Raw genomic sequence first — 19,469 nt, 5'->3', positions numbered from 1 at the left:
TTTCAGAAATGAGCACTTCTTTTTGTTAGTAAAGTTAGGAAGTATTGAGCATAAAAACATACAAAATAGGCTTTTTAGTATCGCTCTTTTATGAGGGTGATTACTCTGGCAGTGCTTCCTGGCAGTCAACACAGACTTGTGCCTAATCCACGGGGTATTTCTTGTTCAAAATATTGCATGAAAGTGAATATGTTTTAAATTCAGGCATGTCTGCATTACATTGGCAAAACAAATCACAGCAATTATGATTGCAAGTTAGGGGAGGTGCAGGCGCAACATCTCAGGAGATAGCTGCCTTCTGTCTTACTCCATCCCTTGCCTGTCCGCCAGCCCCACCAGCAGCTGTACTACAGCCTATCTTGGAGCTGAGCCTGACCTTTCTTATTCTCCACTCTGGAGGCCTGCCTTGCTCAGCCTTAATTCACCATTCCCTGCTTTGTGATAACCTCAAATCCTTATTTCAAGTAACTCAGTAATGCTGACTTCAACTCCATGGCTGTTGATTGGCTTATTAGCAGACATGTATGTTGCAATAAAGCAAATTTTATGCTTTATTTAGGGTTTCATTGCTCTTATGGTAAAAGAAATAGGAACCTCTTATTTTCCCCTCAATTCACAGATGATTGGACACAGAGATGCAGAAGGCTAAGGCCAGTATCCTGAGCCAGTCTCATATGTTGTTGAGCTTGTTGTCCCTTGAGCGATGCATCTGGATTCAGTCCATGCAATCAAAGACAGAATCTCACCCCTTAGAATTCATTAGCTTCTGTGTTTGTACCTTAGCAGCTAATATTTCTATTGACTTCAAGTTCTTAAATGAACCTTATGTGCCAGACTTGTGTTACAGTGTCTTGACACAAATATTTTAATTCTTTTTAAATGTCTAGATTGGTTAATTCCTCTTTCCTTTTTTTTTTCTTTGTAAATAGGAGTGACAATGCATAGATTTTCTTTTTTATCGCCATACCTTTACAATTCTTATAATGTTATAAAATTGTGAGATCCTTCACTAATAAAGAAACAATTTTCTAACACTTTAGTGAAAGCAATTGGACTAGCCCAATAGACTATTTTGACATTACAGTTTCATTTAAAAATAGATGTGGTCTGTCTCATGAGTGGTTATTGCTTGAAAAATTGCATGTAACTTGCATTCATGCACTTACCAAATAGTGAAAAATGCTTGTTTATTCTTCTGCCTGTCATACAAACAATACAAACTATTCAAAAGAAGGAATAATAGAAAAGAAAGCAGTGACCAAAAAAAAAAAAAAAAGGCAGTTTTATGAAACATTGGAGTTGTCAGAAAATGACAGAAAATTGGAGGAAATTCAAAGCTAAGACTGATACTCCATCCACCAGTAGGTTGTAGTTTTTTTCTTGTTCGTACTGATGTGATCTGAGGATGAGATGTGTTGTCCTGGCTTTAAATTACCTGCCTGGGTTACTTTAGATTATCTAAGGACCACAGAAAATCACTATCAAAACCAGAGCTTTCGCTGATATCAAAACAACTTGGATGTGCCAGTCTGGGGCAGTAGGGAGCACTTACTAGTTTTCCATATGATTAGATAACAGCAAAGTATCTTTTGAACTCTCTTCTCAGCCTGTAATAACCTGCAATCCACTCACTATTAAATCTCGACACTTATGTTCTCCACTCAAATGTTCTTTATGGTGTCAAGCAAAGCAGGGATAGATCAGTCTGTGCAATGCTGTGCTTTGTTTCATCTTTATCACTCATACCTAGTAATTGTTTTGGGGGGTGGGGGGAGTTACTTTTGGTTTTCTCCTGCTTTCATCCATATTCTTAAATGGAATGAGAAGTATTTTTTTATTCTTTTAATGGCAGTTTTCTTTCTTTTTACTATTATTAACAATTACCAGCTGCTCTTTATTGGAACCGAGTGGGATCTGAGCCTTACCATTACTCCACAGACAGACAGTAGATGGGCTGGGGGTATGGTTATTTGAACTCCTTGGTAATGCAGACAGCCTCATGGTGTATAAATGTGGAGACAAGAAAAACTTCTGTACAAATGAGGGGCTGAAAGTCAGGTGACTGTTAAAGTAGCCTTTTCTTTTTTTTTTTTTTTTTGAATTATCTTTTCCCCCTCTGAATAAAAATTCAACCACCAGTTTATATTGACTAGAACAAAAATTTGTTAAATAATTTTATTTTAAAAAATGATGGGAGGAAAAGTTTGTTTAGAAAATATTAGCTACTTTTTTTCCCAAATTGTTTTTTTAAGCTACCTGGCTTTCTTAAAGGAAAAAAACCCTGCTATTCAAGTAACACTTTTCCAGTAGTGTTTTGTATGGCTTATAAATTTGTTCCAGTAAAGCCATATACTGTGTACAGTACGCCTTGAGTCTTCCTCTGAGTCTGTTCTGTTTACTAATATAGCATTTTTATTTTGCTTCTTTGACTTGTGCGTTGTTTGAAAAGCAATGCTAATGCAGTTCACAGGGATGTTGAGTTTAACATAAGTTCCCCGTGTGAGCCGCGTGTACTGATGAGCTGGGTTTATTCTTTGTTCCTGCCTTCCTCTCGGGACCCGGTTACTTGTCTAACCAAATAGACTGACAGTGAGCAGACGGATACTGCGGCTGATGGTGAGACCACTGCCACCGAGGTTTGTACAGTCGCCGGCACCCAGCTATGGCAGGGGAGAGCATTTTTCCTCGTCTCTTCCCAACCCTGGTCGTGGGGGCTAAACCGCATGTCTGTTCCGGCAGCTCAGGGTCCCTTTCTGCGCGTGTGTGCATGTGTGTGCCTGCGAGTGGGACAGCTTTGCTGGGGGAGTTGAGTTTTCAGTGCTCCTCCTGGGTTCCTCTTGTTTATGAGTTTAGTTTGGAAACTGCAAGGCCTCTGCATTGTGCAGATAGTGGGGTGGTGGCAGTGTCACACATACCAGTGCTGCCCACCCGGACGGTCGTGCTGTTTTTGTTTGCTTGTGCTTATACTCTGCAACCTGAGTGAGAGAGTGGGGAAAAGACAATTAAAAGCAATTTTCAAATTCACTGAATAAGGGAATTTCCACATTATAAATATCCAAGGTTTTCCTTGAATTTAATTTCACATGACATCTTCACATATTGCCACCACTAGTCCAAGTATTGTCTTCAGAGGAGGAACATAAAGTGTTTGTATTTTCCTTGCACTGAGAAGCCTCATATCCACAACATGGTACGTAGACTGTGCAGATAAATTCAACCCTATGTGACTTCACTGAAGTGCATATAATGCTTTCATAATTAATATGGTTGCAGCTGCAAATATGAGCTGAATTTGGTCTGACATCTGCTAGAAGACAGAGTCGTACCACAGACGCTATTGTAGGTTTTCAGAAGGATCTCATTAATATTTGAGACTGTTAAAATTATCGTCAAGGAAAAATTTTTTTTCTTGACACGTCAGGACAATTCAGCCTCGACTGTAAATAGAATAGATTTGAACTGAGTTATAAAGTAATCAACAGATTTTCCCATGAGTCATTTGACTAATTAGGACTATATGAAAAATTGACAATAAAATATCAGCACAGGCATTAAAAGAATTCAAATGGTGCAACAACATGAAGTCTGTTGAGGCGAGTCAGGAGTACAAAATGCTTTGAAGTGCCTCTTGCACTCCATAGCTTCAGACCTTGATCCCTCCAGAAAGTAAAACATAATCATAAAATTGTGACATTTAAAATGTTTGTTTTATTACTCTGAAATGTGTACTCATCTCTGTAGCTGCTGTCTTTATTTTAGAGGAGAAGATAGAGCAAACCTCAGTTTTCCTTATGGATATCTGATTTTCAAAATGTGTGGTATATTTGCCACCTGAAAATCGCGCCCTCAGAAACCGGGTTGCTGGGGCAGTCCTTATGGCATTACTTTAGAAAGGGGATGGGATGTCTGTGCCATTCCAGACGACCACCGTGGCAGACCTATCTCCTGAAAGATTATATACAGGCAAAATACAAAATAAAATTATAGAAATACAGGAAGGGGTTGAACTTAGGAAAACAGCATTTTAAGCAAATAAAACGCGCTTCCTTCTGTAGAAAGTGTTGCAGGTTTTTTGCCCATGGTGAGTTTATGCAAAGCTTTGCTTGTTGCCCAGATAATGTCATATGTGTAAACTCCGGGATTATGGAATTCCAAAGAATCTGCTGTTGCCATTCGGTGCTAGTCTAGCCATGACCTTGGTGAGAAGGTGCAACTGCTACTCCATAAAGGGAGATCTATGTATGTGGAGTGTAGAAATTTTTATAAAAGGAAAAGGTTTTATACCCTTTGTTAACAAATAACTAATTTGAGAAGAGGAGGTTTCCTCTGAGTTAGAAAAACTGTGCAATGCCAGAGTGTCTACTCCTCCTTAAGCCCTTAACGTAGAGAAAATGAGATTTTAACCCAGTATGTGCCTCTCACCAATGTCCATAAAACCTGCATTGATACGAGTGGGTAAGGTGTTGTTTTCCAATCTTTCTCATGCTGGCAGTCGGATCAAGAGGAGGACGGAGATCTAAAGGCACAGGTACAGAAACGAAAGGCCTAGATGTTGCTCAGGTATCAGTGTGGAGGTGTTCACCTCTTTCAGCATGTTACTGTCGGTTCTCTGTGAAGAAATGTGTAGAAACAGCATTTTGTATCCTTTCAATACTGTGTCCCTTACCTTTCCCTTTCTTTTTCACTTCTTTCAGAATAGTCTGATTAAGCGAATACAGGGTGAAAATGTGTATGTCAAACATAGTAATCTTATGTTAGAGGTTGGTATTGGTATATACCAGTGCATGTACGTACATGTGTGTTAGTTTTAGTGGTAAACTGTGGATCTGCACTATGATGCATGAACTGTGTACTCCCACCTCCTAATAGATTATTTTTTTTCTCAGACTATGATGACTCCTCTAACTTGTACTATAAATACAGATATATGCGTGTGCGTATATGTGTGTGCCTCCACGCGCATATGTATGTTTGTTTGAAGCCTCTTGATCAGGTGCAAATTATAGCAGTATGGATAAGCTCTCTAAGAGTGTATTTATACTCACTTGTACAAGATATGCTATGCTGTTATCTTTCAAAATGCCACATTTTCACAGAGTGTTGTGTTGGTGCTGTGCTCCCCGGCTCCCTGAGCTGTTACTTCCCTCTATACTAACCAAGTTGTGTGTTTTGGCTCTCAGATTTGGTTGGTTTAGGATGTGTCACAAACTGCTCTATTCTTTTAAAACTGTCCAGGACCTAGACAAAACCCAGGAAGATCTGATGAAACATCAGACCAATATAAGCGAGTTGAAACGCACCTTCTTGGAAACCTCCACAGAAACGACTGTGTCTAATGAGTGGGAGAAGAGGCTTTCCACATCTCCCGTTCGGCTTGCAGCAAGGCAGGAGGATGCTCCTATGATTGAACCACTAGTGCCTGAAGAGGTCAGCGTGAGCTGAAAGGATTCATTGTGTATTTCTCTATTCATTTTTACTTATAGCAGCCCTCAGTAGATTAGAGGCCTTAGTTAACAGCTATTCTCTGCTTGTAGGCACCCCCTTTTCTCAGGACTCAAGCTCTAGATGCAAGGAAGATGCAAGGAAGAGCCATAAACGTATACATATAAATATATATAATATATATGTAAGAATTTATATGTATTTAGAGAATGAAATTCACTATAAGCTGTGTGGCAGAATTGGGTCTCTCTGGGGTGGCATTACAGTTTCGGTGAGCTTGAGGAAGTCCAACCATGCATGAAAGAAACCATGAAAGTGATGGAGAGAAAATTTAAATAATCATGACTGGTTGGGAGCAGCAGTGTAGTGAGACGGATGGGGGTATGGTTCCAGACTTGACAAGAAAATACAGAGCAAAGGGCAGAACTCTCTCAGTCTTTGAAGAAAGGGAAGAAATAATGATGATAATTGGACCAGCTTGGCCAGTTCCTTAAAGGTTGCTGCAGTCTACTGGGTACTGTTTCATTGAAGACCCAATGCAGATTGCTAAGTGTCTGCATTTTCATGCAGTGTGCATGTGTGAAAAAAATCTTGCTTACTGTGCAGTCTTGAAGTGTTTGTAAGAAACTCGTGAATTTAAAAGCTATCATTTACTTAATTTGTGGGTAGATAATGATATGTAGGGGTAGCAGTGTAATATTCATGTTGCAGTAAAGTACACAGCTCTTCAAAAGAAAGACTATCTTGGTTTAAATCCCAGTGGAGCAAAATGAAATAAGCTTGTGTGGTCTGCATGAAAGTTCTTTTTTTTATTCTGTCGTGGATGGATATCTGGTTTCTGTCTCACAGAAATCATCTTTATGGTTACTTCTTGGTTTTAGCATTACAGACCAATAAGTGGTCATGCAATTTGCTTCTGTGCCCACGGCATTGATGTAATGTTGTGAGGAAAAATTGGCTGGAAAAGGGTGTTCTGCTTTTCCACCTCAGAGGTTGATGTTATAGTCCCACAGCTCTCTGGGGAAGGGAATCCGTGGAGACACACAGGTAGCATGTGTCAGCTTCTCCGCTTAGGGAAAGGGATATTGCCTAGAAAAAGGCCCTCACCTCCTCCTCTCCTGCATTATACCCATCTAACCAGTGGCTGATACAGGCATCAGACATGCACTGGCATGGCCATCAAGTTAAATTAAAATGTCTAAAAAAGCAGACTCAGTACCCAAAGCTTACCTTTTGTGGGGAGCGCAGAGGAGTCTTAGTGTTGCTCCTACTGTCTTGTTCAGGAATCATAATAGAGCCTAGAACAGATTAGTTTGCTTGTAATTGAAAATATGGGTTTTCCTTCATAAAAGAAAACTGTTAAATGAAATTGTAAATATAATGAACAGAATGCATTTAACATATCAAAGATGTAAGGAACGGTTGAGAAGGGAGCAGGTGGCTACCTGAGCCTGAATCAGACTACAGGGGAAGCAAACTTAAAACAGCACCACCTTGTTGGTTTAATGTCTTTATTACTTTAGAAATGTAATAACATTTTTTAATTAAAACACACAAGCACTAGCAAAGTCTTACACAGTTATGTAGGCTTCACCCTGAGGAAACACAGCCAAATTTAACCATGTTTTGGGAAGGAAAAGGGCAAGAATTATCCTTATCTGGTATCTCTTCTCCTACTAGTAGAACATGACTTGCTCAAAAGCAATGTCCAGTTACTAAATCTTATATGTATCTAAGTAATGTACAGCTATTTCACAGAACCTCATCTAAATGAAGGCATTTCTGTGGAAAATTGAGAGAGGATTTGAGCTATCAGAGACTAACTCTGAGGTGACTTCTGGCACAAAGGGGCTCCTGCTGTAACTAACACGTGGCTGTGCTTTTTGGTCCCACTTAGTAGGGTGATTTCAGTTCACGTGTCCTGCTGAGAGAGGAATTTTTCAGGAAAAAACTGAAGCTGTCCATAGGTCAAAATTAGCACCTTGATATTTACGAAAGAAATGCAGAGGCAGTCAGGACAGGGAACTGCCTTAGGTAGTGGCTTCTGCTAGTCAAAGAAGTTACACATTTAATTTAGCATATCCACTTTAAAATTTTATTAAATGTTTTTCAAAATGTGCAAACCCACTTGGTTTGTTACAGTAGTAGGGGAAATAGTTCATTCTTCTCTAGTTATGAAAAATAATATAGTTTTAAATAATAATAGTTTTAAATATCTGCCGTGATGGTGACCAGATAGCTGCAGAACATGAAAGCAGTCATATTAACGAACTTCTTGACAATGTTTAATCTGACCTGGATTGGATGAAGGCATCACTTTCTGGCATCTTATCGCAGTCAGGGAGATGAGCTTTTACCCCTTCCTCTCTCTAGTTTCATATCTTTCTTTAAATTTCTGACTTTCTTCTTGAGTGCACATAGGCTTTTGTCATGCCAGTCATAACACTTCCACTGGCATGTCTATTAAGTGCCCTAACCACTGAAGTGGTTAGAAAGGGTTTAGCAAGAAACCTATTTTGTTCTTCACAGGCTTGCTTTCTCTGGCCAAATGGCAACAGTGGCTGGCCGAGAAGGTGGCTCAAAAGCCTTAGGAAGTGGAGTCTTACCAACATTTAAAATTTTCCCAGTTGGCCAGGTTGCAGAGGTGCTATTCTCACAGCACTGGGAAGACACTGATGGGACAAAAAACTAGGAGGAATTTCAGTGTCTCACTACAGTGATTATAGAGCAACAGTTAGCTTCCTGTGTAGGAAAAGGACTCTTGAGGCCTCTTATACCAACAGAGAGTGCTGAAATCTTTGCAGGGCACACTTTGTGCTTGCTTCAGGAGGAAGGGCTGCAAACTCAGGAGCCTCATCCAGGGTGAAGGTGGAGGGGCCTGTTCTCAGCATCAGTCACAGTTAAATGAATAATATGAGATGAAACGAACACAGTGCATCCACACCTGGGGGTTCCTCATTGTAGTGGGTTTTGTACTACACAAGTGGTTTGCTTGTGTTGACTTTGCATTCTCCACAGAGAGGCACTGATTTCACCTCTTCTTGGAAACCTCTTTGCTGTAAAATGATTCTCTTTACTTCTGTTTCCTAATTTACCATGCAGTTAATAATTTTTAGTGTAGAGAAATATAGTGAGATGCTGTAAAGTGTAGTGGACTTTATACCCTCCACTTACTAAAATAATTTATTCCCCTGATATTAGACCAAAGAAGAAAGAGAAAAATCAGAAAAACTCATATTTTTGCAGAAGGGAGGTGCTACATTCCTTGAAATGCAGGTAAAAACAAACAATACTTTCTTGAAATGCAGTCAAATAGGATGGCAATGATTTATTATTTTATTACCTTTTTTCCTTTCCAAGCCCTCCCTTTTTAATATTTTTTTTATTATTATTATTATTTCATAAGTTTCAGATGGAGATATAATCTGGGGACCAAATTCTGAGGAATGAGTCCCTTCCAGAGCTTATGTCTTCCTAATGGAGACTGGTTTCTTTGCTAGTTAGAAATCTACTTGCACGGTGCTGTTTCTGGATGTTGTTTGCGGTTGTGCATGCATTTCCAGCATAAACCTCACTGAGAACGTTATGGCGAATGGGGCACTTCTGTCACTAGAATGAATTTCCTTTATATCAAGTGAATCTAGATTATGCTGAGTGATGGTGAACTTTGTGTTTTTATTGGTTTTTCTATTAGCCAAGTGTGGTAGAGAAGAAGCTGCAGGAAGGAGAATCTGCTGGCACTTTGGTTACTTCTCATCAAATCATTATCCAGAAAAGTATCCCATCATCCCTAGAGGTTATTTTTTTTTCATTCAATTTTAAACTACCTCATTTGTTTAGTTAAATACAGAAATTATGGTCTTAAGGTCAAATAACTGGGTCCTGATTGCATAGTCAAAGAAAATCACATAGCATATTTGCATGAGGAGCAAAAAAGATGCTGCAATTAAGTTCCATTCAGAATCTTTAGTAGTATGTTTGGTTTACACAGTTAACTTCAACCCCCTTCAGGATTGTTTAAATGGAGCAGTACAACACAGTTATTCTAGTGAAAACAAGGAAATTCAGTGCAGGCTACAGCTACATGCACATGCATACTATTCTAAAACCTCATCAACAATGTGTTTGTGACAACTGGGGAACAGTTGAATGGGCTTATTTGCCCTATTTTTGTAATTTGTTTTCTTTTACTGTATCATTATGAGCCTCTGTGATATGTGATTTTTAACCCCAGAATGATTCCAGTTGTCATTTTAAAACATGCCTTGAAATGCTATTCCGCTTCAAATGAATACAAACATAGTGTGGCAAAAATATTTTTTGTGTCCACATTTTATGGGCCTCTGAGGGGAGACAGTATGCAAAGAAATCATATGCCTAAGGTGATTCTGTTTGTTTGTTTGATAACTGCTCTAAGAACTACAATGGTAAAAGTTATTATAAGCTTTCGGAAGAGGCAGCATTGATTTCTTAAAAGTCTTCATACTTTAGTGCTCCTGAAGTACAGATAAACCTTCAGATATTCTAATTTAGCTTTTATATCTCAAATATAGGGCACTGAGGATTGGGTTATTATAGACAAAATACCCTCTGAGGTAGTTGATGGTGAATCGGAAAAAAATCTGGCATACAAAATAGTGACTGTGAGCAGTAAAACTGCCATTCCACCTGAGATGTTAAAATCCAGTACCGTTCTAATGCAGAGCTTTGAGGACTTGGAAAGCGAAATACAATCCAATGAGGAGAATAAGCAGAAAATGTTCACCCTAGGAAAGTCCTATGATACCATGTCTGGGAAAATTGTAACCATGACAAGTAAAGCTAAAGAGGGTGAGAAAGCAGTACAGACTTCAGTAGAAACATTGCAAAAAATGGAAAGGGAAGTGCAAGAATCTGTGAAAATCGTTCCAGTAGTGGCCAAGTATGAAATCCTCACTGATGAGAAAGCCAGGCGGGGATCCGACATGCAGAGCACAAAAAGAAAGCTGTCCGACTCTCTGACACCCATAAAGGAAGCAGAATCTCAGTTGCAAAGTCCTGAAGAGGAGAGTTTGAAAAAGACACTAAAGATGGACCAGGATTTGCAGTTACATGGTACACTGGGAAGCTTACAGCTTGGCAAAGCAGAGAAGCATCTTGGCAGTGAAGCTGTAAAAGCAGGGTCGTTTGCCTGGACAGATAAGAGCCTGTCTGAGTGGAGATATTCCAGAGAACAGCCATTTACCATTGCTACTGCTCACTATGTTACCGAGTCGTCTGCATCAAAAGTGGTGGTAACAAGTGGCTTTGACTTCATGCCACGATTTAAAGATAAAAGCATGACTTCTTTTAGGCAATCCCCTCACGCCGCCCTACCTTTTGGTTCTCTTGCTGCCTGGCTTTGTGTTGACAGCAGCCAACCCAGCTTATTTTTTTTCTCTCATACTTTGAATCCGTCCCAGAGTCTGAAACAGACATTATATAAGGCTTTCAACCTTTCTGGTTTATTTAAAGATCCGTGTTACTGAAATGTACTATTGCTGCTGTGGCTTGTTAATAAAAGGAAAAAAAAAAAATGGTTTGCTTGAACCAGCAAAATGCCAATGCTAACAACTACGCTTTTAAACTATTGCTTACTACAGCCATTATGAATTCGCTCTGATTTATTTTCCCATTCTTTTCCTATTTCCAACTTCTCTGTGCCCCTGCAACCTTCTCTCCTTTTCCTCCTTCTCTGCCTTCAGTTTTGGCAATTAATCTGTCTGTTCACGTGCCTTTCTTCTGTGTATGACTCTACATTTCTTTGTCTATTTAGACTAAACAGTCCACCAGTGAAAAAACCTTGGATGGTTCAGATATCTTCACTCTAATAGAGTCTGCCAGAAAACCGACTGAGTTCATAGGAGGGGTTACTTCAACTTCCCATAGCTGGGTTCAGGTGGCCGTTTGATTCCCTCCATCAGTGTTATAACTACACAACAATTACTTTTGCTTTTCTGTTGTTTCATGTTTTTTGCACAATTTGGAACTGTATAACTAATGCATGTATTCATGTGCCCTTTCTTTTGTTACAAAAGCTCACAACAGAAACTTCACTGAAAATAAAAAAAAAAAAAACCACACCAGGTTTCTTCTCATTTCACTTTATTTTGGTCATTTTGCTGGGTACTGTATTTTGCCTTTATAAAACTCCCACAAAAATACCAACGAGAAAAACACTGACATTGAAATTTCTCTTTTTAAAAGTTGTAATTCTTGCTTTGTTTTGCATTTCTACTGTGCTGATAACATCCCAAGAACAAAAATCTGTGCGACATGAGAGAAATAAATTGGCAAAATATAATACCCATTTCCTTTATTTATGTTCACAGTACATTAAGCTGAGGAGCTGCTGCAAATAGTGTTGTCTCCTTCTGATGCTAAGGGTTCTTTTTCTCCTTCCCTGCAGAGAATAGACACAACGACATCTCAGGAGATAACTTCCAGTGACATGAAGCAAGCAGTTCAACCACATCAGGATACAGTGAAGAAGGTTGTACAGGAGACTGTAGTTGTCAAGGAGAGACATGGGATGGAGGTGCATGCAGGCGGGGATCCTGCTAAAGTGGCCGGACTTGTGCTGGATGCCCAGGCTGAGGCAGCATCCGCGGTGGCTGCTGGCGTGCAAGGGAAGGAGGGCTCTTCTGGGACTGAGGGGGCAAAGGAGGAAAAAAGGCAGGAGGCTGACAAAGCCCTAACCAAACAGGAAGGAGTCACTGCCACTGCTTCGTGTGAGCAAGCAGAGGAGCACAGAACAACAGTCCAACTCTCAGAGTCTTTGGAAAGAAAACCTCATTTTGAGGTAACTTGTTATTAAATCAGTCATACCTGTGCTGAATTGCAAATGTAGGCAATGGTGGACTAAGTTAATTCCTGTCATGGAAAGTAAAGTGTGCCAAGCTTGTATGATTGTATCTTTGAAGCAGGCAGTTTGTTTCTCCTCTTATTTCCTCCTTGTGTGGCATCTGCAAGGCTTGTTGCAGGTTTCCATCATTAGCAAAATGCCATGCGTGTTTTATGTAAAAGTGCTTTTCATGCTACAGAGAAATACTGAATTTCATGGCATTTCATGCAGCAGTTAACAATATCAGCTGGCATGGCCTTTGGGAAAGTCTGACCAGACTGGCAAAGTTCACATGTCCTCAGAGACAGAAAATAGATTGGTTTTTAACCCAGGTTCCTTACCTTATCCCCATTAGTGGAATTTCAAGAGCTTTTTTGCAGAGGGTTTTTTTCCAAAGAAGACAGAAGACTAGTCCTGAACAGGGTTCGTTCTCTTGTCATTTTAAGAAAGTATAGAATCACAGAATCCCAGAACAATTGAGGCTGGCAGGGCCCTCTGAAGCTCATCTGCTCCAACCCTGCTGCTCAAGCAGGGACACCCAGAATCAGTTGCTGCCCAGGACCATGTCCAGAGAGCTGCTTCTGAGCATCTTCAAGAAGGGAGTCTCCACAATCTCTCTGGGCAACTTGTGGCCATGCTCAGTCACCCTCACAGTGAAAAGGTTCCTGATGTTCAGAGGGAATCTCCTGTTTTTCAGGTTGTAGTATTTAGAATGTTTTTGAACTTTGTTTTCATGAAACCCAGGGAAGTGTGAAGTGTTGCCAGCATTATATACATTTATGTACCACTGTAATTAAGATAATTTTCTCTCTTTTTTTTTTTTGTTAAATGCAGAACACTTTTTAGTTGTTCTTTCTTTTCCCTAAGCAAAAAAAAAATCCTTCTGAGAAATCCATATTCCATTTCCTTTTTTTGTTCACACAGTCACCAGTTGTGAAGACTGAGACTATCAGTTTCAGCAGTGTTCCTGGTGGGGAAAACCTTGAAATTTCAACAAAAGAAGTGCCAGTAGTCCATACAGAAACAAAAACCATTACTTATGAGTCTTCTCAGGTAAGAAATTCTGCAAAAGACAGTGTCTAATTTAACATGCCCTTATGGAACCCATGTTTCTTAGCGCATTTTTAAGTGTATACCGTAGTGTAAATTGTTCTAAATTGTTCAAGTATTAAATAGTGGCATGAGGAGGATGTACATAAGAATAATTTACCTGAGGGTGACTCTCATGTTCTGATGCAGGGCCTTTCTAGATAAAACTACAGATTTAAAAACCCCAGCTTCTCATCTGTCCTTCCAGAAGTGAAGGGGAGCCTCCAGATGCAGAAAGAGAAATGATCTCCCTAATAGCAGTTATTTCCCTACCATTAGACACTCACTTTATGAAGAACTGTAGAAACAGGGAAGTTTAACAGTCCAGTTCTTGCCTCCCTGTGCTCAGGATCATTTTCTTTTGATGACTGGTTTTCTCTTCTGATTCCTAGGTGGATTCCGGTGCTGACTCCGAACCAGGTGTATTGATGAGTGCACAAACTATCACATCTGAAACCACCAGCACTACAACTACTACACATATCACCAAAGTAAGTCCTCAGAAAACAGGGAGCTCTTTTTTCATGAGAGTGCATGCTTTCTTAAGCTCAGTTCCATCATTTATTTCAAACTGTGGACCCATGCTTATCCTCTCTAGGCAAAATCTTATATGCTTTGAGTACCTGTCTTCATTCACCTGTCTTTGGCTATCCTGACTTGATTAACTCATCACCCAACAACTTGACCAGAGTCCTGAAAGTCATGAACACTTAGTGTATGTGCAAACATAAAACCTTGCTGTGCAGAGACACTTAATTTACTTGCAAATACTGTCTGGAAGAGCTGTTACCCCTTCGTGGTGTTGAAAGCACATAGTAAATCTGTACCATGTAATGGTAACAGGACATCGACTCAAACACCACAGCTGTGTTTCTGGGTAGTATCCTGGGGAACTCTCCCACAGCCAGATTGAAAGCTCATAGCTGCAAAGACAAAAGATGTTGGGTCTTCTAGGTTCCAAGACAGCATCTAAATAACAGTTCCTCCCTAAGCAGAAACTCTCTTAGTGCTGTGACAGCTCTCCTACCAATAGTCACTGAGGACAGGATTTCATCTTCCTGCAGTGAAGTTCCTAACACTATTAACCCTTTAGTAGATGAGCTATACAAAGGCCATACCACCCTGTATTGTATGGGCTGTCTGTATTCCCATTCTATTCTTCATGGGACAAATTTACTATAATCACCTGCCATTTTTAACATACAAACATCTCTCCTGATACATGTGCAGATTGACTAGAATCATAAAATAATCTGTATTGGAAGGACCTCGAGGTCATTAGTCCATTGAGAGCAAGCTGACTTCAGAGCTGCTTAGGGTGCAGTTCTGGGTTGCCCCTTCTACATGTGCTGTTTGAGCCAGTTCAGTCCAGTCGTGTCTGAGTTCCTGCCCTGATCATTCTCTGGGTGAGTAGCAGCACTCCAAAGGAGGTTACTGACATGCATTTGTCCCTCCCATCTAGACTGTGAAAGGAGGCATCTCAGAGACAAGAATTGAAAAACGAATAGTCATCACAGGAGATGCAGATATTGATCATGATCAGGTAAAATCTATGAACTGCTAAAAAAAGCTACCCTGAAGACTGCCAAAGAGAAAATTTCTAAATACTACTTTGACAGATACTATTCATACAGGCATGCCTTAAATTAAACTGGATTAGTAGTTAAATCGTTGATGGTATATTTCATATTTTAATCATTTTCCCCATTTGTAAATTGTGTAATATCTCATGAATCTCTCCACCTTGCTACTGATCATGCATGTTCCACCTCCTTTTTGTTTTTGCCCTTCTGTGGTTTCCTTGGGATAGGCGCTGGCTCAGGCAATTAAAGAAGCCAAAGAGCAGCACCCTGACATGTCAGTGACCAAAGTAGTGGTACATAAAGAGACAGAAATCACACCAGAAGATGGGGAGGATTGACCAGAGGTAAGAAGACTAGATGATTTTCCTAGGCATTTACTGGGCTGGCATGTTGCAAATGTTGTTCTCCTACCATATTTCACCTCTAACTCTTCGCTTTCTCTCAGTGGCATTTTCCACTTGCATTTGTGCTGGTTATCAGTTCTGGTATTTGAAAGTAAACCACATTCAGCTCTAATCATCTGTCTTCATTTAACGGTGCCAGCTGGAGAAAGAGAAACTACTCATTTGCTTTTGTTGGCTCTCTGAAAAGTCCTCATTGTCCATGCTTTGTTATAATCTAATTTTCTAATTCTGAAGTCATAAAAAATTATCTGCTTTCGTATCATTTAAGAACAAAAATAATTTGTTCTTAAAGGTGTGCATTTTGGTTTAAAAATGCCAAGGAAAAAACCTACAGCTGCTTTTTAAATGTCCCTTGCAGATATGTTACAAGTTACGCTTTAATTCCCAACTTGCAAAGATATGGTCCAACTTGCTTTTAAACGCAGTGAATTAGTTTGTTAGTATTTGGGTGTCTTGGCTTTCTTGTATTTGAAAGAACATTTTATGTTTTAATGCAGCATTGTTTATCAGGATGAGATGATAATGCAGCTTTTCTTGTGTCAAGCTTTTTTTCAGTGAAGGCATGCTCTCCAATAGTGGCTGGATAAACAGACATCTTAATATTCCTATATTTATTCTGTTTGCAGCAACATGCCACGCATACTAACCTGCTATGCAAAAGCTGTTAATACCAGCACCATTGCACAAATTGCTTTGAATGCTGTATGCAGAAGGGGAAGAAAAAGCTGCTTGTCAGATTTGTTGGAATCAATAGCAGCATTTTATTCTTAAAACAATATGTATTCCCTAGCACTTGGTGTAAGTAACAGAGTATAATGCACAGCACCTTTTGAAGTTCTTTGGCTCTTCTGCTTTTGGATATACAGACCCTAAAGAAAACTGAATTTCAGTGTCAGTTATTTATTTGGAAGATGGAACCAGTCACTAAGGAGTGAGTAGCTGTGATTCTTGTGGTATTCTGCTAATTGTTTCAGAGACAGCTCAATGTGGCTTGCTTAAAAGTCTATTGATGTCGCTAATTCTTTCCATTGGCATCAGTGGACTTTGAATTTGGTCCAAGTTGCTTATACCGGGATGATGCCATTTTCAAATAGCTTTTCTTACATGAACAAAGTTACAAAATATCTTTTGTAAGAGAGTAGTTGCTTCAAATAATTAACTCAATTCTCTTTTCTGCAGGAATAACTAGATTGCATATGAATCCAGACATGCATACCAGTAGGAATACGAGAGCCTATACGGAGTCTCAGTTCCAACATGACTGACTTGTATCTGTCTATGGAAAATTTCAGTACAGAAGAATTGATCTTGACCGTTAATAAAGAAACTGGCAGAGATACCTTCCCATAGAAAGCAATCTGAATCAGCAGCAGTTAAACAATATTGCATGAAGCAACAATAAAATTACAGAAAAGCAGCATTTTTAATTTTCTTAAAATGTCTAAGTTTTCAGCTATACCTGCACGTTCATAAACAATATAAACAGTGATCTCATGTAACACATAAACAGTTCATGCCTTTCACAGTTTCTGAAAGTCTAAACAAATCAAAATTTGTTAGGTGGCAAGCCTTTTGTTTATGGATATTGTAAATGAAGATTACCCCCCAAAATGCTAGAAGCTGTATAGGTACTGTGCATAATGTTTTACCACACATTAGATGTGCCAATAACACAGTTTATTCGGTAAACAACTTGAATCTTATATTTGTTTCATCTGGTTTTATTACTGCCCGGTAAACAATGATGAATCTCTACTCTTATCAAAACATTTAAATGCTTACAAAGTGTGCTTTGTATACCTGAATGAATACCTTATGAGGTAGTAATGATTTTAGTATATTAACTTTAACGATTTTTGTCAGCATTGTTCAGAGTCAGCTTCCAGTCACCCTTCACAGATCCTAACCTTGTAAATTATATGTAGTTATTTTGGAGAGAGAAAAAAAAGAATATCTGTATTTTACTTAGTTTGCAGCTTTAGAAAATTATTAATCTGAAATAACCGTGATGGTTTTCTATTGATTTCCCTTTTGTTCTCAGAGGAAAAAAAAAAAAAAATCTGTTTGAGAATCTGGTCAGCATTTACTATCTAGTTCAGAGTCAAGCCTTAACCTGTACAGAACGTCCACCAAAAACTCATTAGTGTCCAGCTCTAATACCCACGGAAGGGATAGCGTCCATTACACTGTCAGCTGCATCACAACACATGGTGAATGTATGTTTCTGCATAGTGAAATAAAAGTGGTAAATGCATCCAAAATCGTATTGTTCTGTGTCTAAAAGCACCTAGAGGTTTTTAATATTCAGACCATCAAAATGTTACATTTGTAAGACACCACAGGTTTTACTTATGTGCACAGTAGATATGTTTTGTCGTCAGCGGCTGACACTGCACTGTGCAGACAGTGGGAGTTAGCAGAGCATCCAAAGGGATGACAGTGTTCACCTTTGTGCATATGATGTTTGCAAAGGAAAAGGACTCTTTGGTTCCTTCTGTTTTCTCTGGTTGTGTAAACATTTCACCAAAGCTAAATGAAGGATTCTGTCGTTGCTTAGAAAGTAAAGGACAGTAGCGCTTGATCCAGATCCACTCTCTTTTAGTACTTTTGTTCTGAAATATGGATAAAATTCTCTTTAAATCAGTACTTACGTATCGGTTCTCTCTTTCTGCTCCTTTGCCACATCTCATTGACACTCCCCTGCTAGTTTAAGAGATATACATAACAATTAATTCACCCTTCAATCTGTATTTCTTTGCAGTATTGAAAGAAAATGGGTACAAGCAGACTTTTCAGGACATAAAGGGCCAAATTTGCCCTTCGTTGTTTACACAGGGCTCCCTCCCATTGAAGTCAATGGATTTGGCTTCAGTGGAGAGCAGGATTTGACCCAGTGACTTGTTAATAAATGTTTATTTTCATAATTTAGAAAAAAAAATAGTATATATAGAGAGAATAACCTGTAGATAATAATTAAAAGTAATATCCTGAGGCTTTTAAAGCTTTGCCCTTAGTCTCTAAAACATCTTCCTTCCACCAGCCATTCTTCATGCCTTTAAATCCAGAGTGCTAATGATGTAAACCTCCCCCCCCAGGCTGCCATCATTGCTCACCTTTCACCTAATAACCGATGGTTTGTTGTGATTTTGGATGGCCCTCTCCTAGTCCAAGAGCATCTCTGTTCTCATCCCTCTGGGTGACAGTAGGCTCAGCTCTCTGGTGCTGCTGGTGGCCAGGGGTGGAGGAGGTCCTCCCCTTGTCTTGGCAGACAGCAATGCCAGGTCCTCCCTACTGCATCAGGAGTTTAAAAATAGACTGAAGCCATATCAGTCCTCCCTCAGGTGCCCCTCATGTTGTCAGCTAAGGAACAGCATTGTATTACCTCAGAGAGACACGAGGCGATCACACAGCCTTCTCTCCAGAGTTAGCATTATATTTTAGCATGGCTTGAGGAGATTGTACTCTGGTGTTCCTGCACAGTATGTATGCTGTCTAAAGATATTGTGTCATAAGAAGTTAGACTCCTTGGAAAGGACGCTCACCGCTAAGACACAGCCTAAGCACATACAAACTATGAGGAGATGGGAGTGGACAGGCAAGGACATCTCAGTGCCACTGTTGGTGGTAGACCCTTGTTTGGGGGATGGTTCCTGGAAGTGATAGCTTTGGTTTTTGTTAGAAACTGTTTCTTGGGTTGTCTGCCCAATGCTGTGCCACATGAAATAAAGAGCACCTGCCTGTTTCTACCAACCATCTTTTGTCTCTGTCTCTTCTCATTTATTGTTGGTCTTTTTCTGGCCTCTTGACTTAAAACAGCTTAGAAAACAAACCATCAAATATCGTGTTACTTGTAAACACCATTGCCAGCACAGACACCAGTACAGGAGACAGACTCACTTGCTACAATTGGAGTCACAGCTTCAGCCCCATACTCTGCACCACTGTGGTAAGGGACCCAGATGCCCAGGCAGGGCTTTGCACACCAGGCAAGAGTGGGCATCACAAGTGATCGCAGAAATTGTAACCATTACAGATACAGAAAGAGTGAATACGTCGCCTTGGCGTTTTTTGTGGGTTTTTGGAATCCCT

General features: G+C 39.7%; 2 protein-coding genes across 23 annotated transcripts in view; both read left to right on the top strand.

Moving 5' to 3' along the window:
• EPB41L3 (erythrocyte membrane protein band 4.1 like 3) overlaps nt 1-19,134 on the top strand; it is a 141,412-nt gene extending 122,278 nt beyond the window's left edge. For 8 of the 22 annotated variants that reach the window (XM_050335458.1, XM_050327471.1, XM_050329861.1 and 5 more), the window contains 13 exons: nt 2,583-2,636; nt 4,493-4,528; nt 4,695-4,760; nt 5,236-5,427; nt 8,644-8,718; nt 9,137-9,238; nt 11,237-11,359; nt 11,870-12,262; nt 13,229-13,357; nt 13,786-13,884; nt 14,856-14,936; nt 15,204-15,320; nt 16,560-19,134. In XM_050335458.1, the coding sequence (XP_050191415.1) occupies nt 2,583-2,636; nt 4,493-4,528; nt 4,695-4,760; nt 5,236-5,427; nt 8,644-8,718; nt 9,137-9,238; nt 11,237-11,359; nt 11,870-12,262; nt 13,229-13,357; nt 13,786-13,884; nt 14,856-14,936; nt 15,204-15,314 (1,461 nt within the window). In that variant the 3' untranslated portion in view covers nt 15,315-15,320; nt 16,560-19,134. The remainder of the gene's footprint in view (nt 1-2,582; nt 2,637-4,492; nt 4,529-4,694; nt 4,761-5,235; nt 5,428-8,643; nt 8,719-9,136; nt 9,239-11,236; nt 11,360-11,869; nt 12,263-13,228; nt 13,358-13,785; nt 13,885-14,855; nt 14,937-15,203; nt 15,321-16,559) is intronic. The other 14 variants (XM_050333969.1, XM_050333153.1, XM_050340808.1 and 11 more) reach the window with 7 other exon arrangements.
• Nucleotides 9,245-11,230, top strand: LOC126634795 (uncharacterized). The gene has a single exon (XM_050305509.1). The coding sequence runs from the start codon at nt 10,116-10,118 to the stop codon at nt 10,947-10,949; it is 834 nt and encodes a 277-aa protein (XP_050161466.1). The 5' UTR covers nt 9,245-10,115; the 3' UTR covers nt 10,950-11,230.
• Nucleotides 19,135-19,469: the final 335 nt, after the last annotated feature.

This window comes from Myiozetetes cayanensis, unplaced genomic scaffold (assembly GCF_022539395.1).
Source record: "Myiozetetes cayanensis isolate MyiCay16 unplaced genomic scaffold, myiCay2020 scf1, whole genome shotgun sequence".
Classification (NCBI taxonomy): Eukaryota; Metazoa; Chordata; class Aves; order Passeriformes; family Tyrannidae; genus Myiozetetes; species Myiozetetes cayanensis.
The sequence above is the reverse complement of the archived record's forward strand: the minus strand, read 5'-3'. Positions and strand labels throughout refer to the sequence as shown.

Bases quoted from the DNA above. Each gene is read 5' to 3' on its own strand.
- LOC126634795 (XM_050305509.1), top strand. From the start codon at position 10,116: ATGTTAAAATCCAGTACCGTTCTAATGCAGAGCTTTGAGGACTTGGAA.